This window comes from Simochromis diagramma, unplaced genomic scaffold, assembly GCF_900408965.1.
Source record: "Simochromis diagramma unplaced genomic scaffold, fSimDia1.1 OVJJ01000517.1, whole genome shotgun sequence".
In the NCBI taxonomy this organism is placed as follows: domain Eukaryota; kingdom Metazoa; phylum Chordata; class Actinopteri; order Cichliformes; family Cichlidae; genus Simochromis; species Simochromis diagramma.
The window spans coordinates 4,964-8,588 of record NW_024387173.1 but is presented as its reverse complement, the minus strand read 5'-3'; the positions used below and the strand labels follow the sequence as shown (position 1 = coordinate 8,588).

Below are 3,625 nucleotides of genomic sequence, written 5' to 3'. Positions count from 1 at the left end.
CTTACCATTATCCACACCTAATGATGGTGAGGATATGTTCTCATAGTTGTCTTCTTCATCACTAGTTTCCCCTTCATCTTCCCTGTGACCGTCTACGCTCACACAGGCCTCTTTGGGCTGTTGTAATTGTCATTTGGCTCACTTCCTCATAATCTGATCTTCATCACTCACTGGGTCATCATAATCATCACTCGCTTCTTTCATCCAGTACTGCAACTTCTTTGATTTTTTCATTAGTTTCCACTGCATCAACATTCACATAGTCCTCCTCATCATCCTCTCATATGCATTGATATAATTATTCCTGACTCTGACAGACACTGAAACACAAGTAGGGAAAACAATGCAAATTTGTAATATGTATGAACATGTAAACATGTGATGAATATTATTTATAATTGTGGTCCTGGTGAGCACACACTTTGACTTTGGACGAGGATTTCAGGCTGCTTGGTTGCTCGTGATCTTCTGCACAGCAGCCACATCACTAATGGCAGCAGCAGGAGCAGCAGCAGGACTCCAACAGATACCGAGGACACCAGCATCATCAAAGACACTAGGAAGAGAAAATTTGATCAGTTTATCCATAAAAACTACTTCTCATTTATGTTTCAGTCGAGAGCATGTAGTTTTCACCCACATCGTATGTCATTCACACCAGTCTAGTTTCAAGGTTTGGCTACAGAACACTGTGCTCAGCAGGAACAGATACACAGTCAACAGTTCTCATCCTGACCTTATCTAAATGTTGGACATAACCAATGTGACACCACACAGTGGTTAGTGAAGTCCTGTGGTGAAGCCTTGAGCTCAGTGTTTTTGCCATCTTAATCAAACTTCCCCATCTTGGGGAACTTTTCAAACGAGAAGTGACAAACAAGGCGAGGATCTGACAAACTGAAGGAACACTACACGCTCAACTTAAAAACCTACTTACTTACTAAAAGTAGTTGTAAAAATATGACAGCGTCCCCAGCACCAAAAGAAAGAAAGGCTAAATTAATTAAATTAGATGAAACCAGTAAAAAACTTAAAATCATTTTCATCAATTTAATGTAAGCAGTTATTTACAAGTTTAAACAGTCTTAACAGACTGTCTCAAAACTTTACTGTGGTTCACTAGTGATTACTGAGAATTCTGCTGATGACAGACAGTATAATGTCCAGACTGAGAGAAAGCTAAAACAGGAAAGATGGTTAAGAAAGTTTATTCTTTTTATTCTATTGTATACAGTATTTTATTTGATTCTATTCTATTATGTATAGTATCTTATTCTTATCATTTTATCCTATTCCAATGTATTTTTGCTATGAGTACACCCTAGCACAGGATTACTCTGAAAAGACTGATTACTGCATTTGTTTTTGGTTTTTTTGGAAACTTCAGACTCATATCTTTCTGTTTCTATTCACGTTTGTTTCTATACTGGAACAGTCTCCTCCTTTACATCTGCTTCGTCTCTTTCTGGTTTTAAATGTAAACATTCAGAAATTAACAGAATGAACAGAGAAGCCTGAGAAATACAGATACACAGTGTGCACAGAAGATTTGTCACAGTGACATTTCTTATTATTTGTTTGTAATTAAAAATAAAAAGCATAAACTGTGTAATTTATGTATGTGTAAATGCTGTACTTACTGTACTTAATGATGACACTAATTGGTGCAATTACAGCAGATCTGAATGTCCGTGTGGACACTGTGACCTCGTACACACAGCTGTAGTTGCCCTGCTGTTCATACTCAGCTACAGGGAAACTAAATGAGGCTGAGTTGTTGACTGCTGACTCTGTGAGGTTGGAGCCAGAGAAGCTGAGAATAAAATGGCCACTGGAAAATGTGGAGTTAATGGAACAGGTGAGGACAAAGCTGTAACCCCTGGTGATCTGTGCACCTTCAGGACCCCAGACAAGTCCTGCATTCGGAGACGTCAAGGAGATGCTGGGCCGCTGCAGTCTCACTGTGTGTGAAGTGACATTGGGATTAAGGACGGAAGTCCAGCATTCACTCTTTTAGGCCTCAACTTAACATTTAGCTCTTTAGCTGCTAAATGCTCCACGTGTGTAATTGTTTGTTTCCAGTAGTCTGTGTTTCGTCCTGAGTACTGTGGGCTTTGAGAGCATTTTGTCAGCCATCCAGAAATTTTATGAAAAAAGAGCTGCTGTTCTAAATACAAGAAAGAACTACTGCAGTATCCTCTTATAAGCATTGCTATTGATTATTTATGATCATACTTGTATTTGTTTTCTTACCTGTAACAGAGAGCCTAAACAAGTCACTTGTTGGGGAGTAAAATTCATGACTTGGGCCGCTTTCCTGATACTGACACTGGTACAATCCCTCATCATTCAAAGTCTACTTCAGGAATATCAAAGGTAGCAGAGTTTGTGTTTGAGTTTTGGGTCCTGTTGAATGAATCTGATGTTTTCATCAGAATGAATGTTCCACCTAAAGTTTGAGTTGAGATTGAACAAGAGATTCCAATGTTCTGACCCCAGGTCACCTCACCAGCAGGACTGATGGAGATATTGGGTTTGGAAAGATTACTGAAAAGAGACACACAACACCAGCACAATAATACATTTGTTGTAGCTCACTGATCACCCTACTTATAGAAAACAAATGAAACACGGTGTTCAGGAAAGTGTATTTCTTCTTACCAGTAACGAGAGATTCTGACAGAGTCACTGAGGGGGGAGCTGAATTGTGTTACTGAAATGCGTTTCTCATACTGACACTGGTACAGTCCATCATCACTGAAGTCCACTCTGTGGATATTGAAGGTAGCAGATCTGGATCCTGTTTCAGTCTGACTGAAATTACTTGAGGGTTTCTTGAGGGTGAAAGTTCCATCTAAGAACTCAGATGAGACGGAACAAGTGATGCTGATATTCTGACCCCAGCTAACCTGACCTTCATTTACACGAGATGCTGGGTTTTGGGAGACTCACTAACAAAAAAAAGAAAAGAAAAAAAGAATAGTGTTAGTTTTAATAGATCACAAAGTCAAGCTACACGATGTCCTCAGCTAATCCCAATACAATCCATATCACCCCATGGCTCAACTGATGCCAGTTTACATATCCAACCGGTAATTCTCTTTAGTGACATTCTCACTGCAAGCCACTTTGCAACCCACTATCACCTCCACTTTCCCTTCTCAAGCTCTACATGAATCAATACCATGTCTGCTGGCAATAAAATCCAGTTTAGAAAAGATGAGAGCAAGATGGTATCTGGGACAGAAACTGCTAATACAACTTTGGCTCTTTCCAAGCGTAGACAGATAATAACACTATAGGTGGGAAGTAACAAAGTACACTACTTGTTACTGTACTTAAGTACAATTTTCAGGTATCTTTACTTAAGTACTTTTTTTTCTGACTACTTTTACTTTTACTCCCTACATTTTAAACAAATATCTGTACTTTCTTACTCCTTACATTTTTTAAACTGCTCTTTATCTGTGGTTTAATGCATTTGGGGGGAGTATTGTTTGTTACCGCTACCGCCTTCATGACACCAATTTAACCTAGACAGTAACACTTGAAAGGCAGTCCTGTTCATTTATTAATCACCAGGGATGGCAAGAGAGGTAAAGAGAGAGAAAGAGAGATGGCATTG

The 3,625-nt window shown here is 39.1% G+C and overlaps 1 protein-coding gene across 1 annotated transcript; it reads right to left on the bottom strand.

Moving 5' to 3' along the window:
* Positions 1 to 255: 255 nt before the first annotated feature.
* Positions 256 to 2,854, bottom strand: LOC120744687 (the record flags this gene model as incomplete). Its single annotated transcript, XM_040049206.1, has 6 exons — positions 256 to 320; positions 422 to 556; positions 1,641 to 1,961; positions 2,254 to 2,356; positions 2,505 to 2,547; positions 2,662 to 2,854. Coding segments are annotated over 6 exons (860 nt in total), but the record flags the coding sequence as incomplete, so codon positions are not given.
* Positions 2,855 to 3,625: the final 771 nt, after the last annotated feature.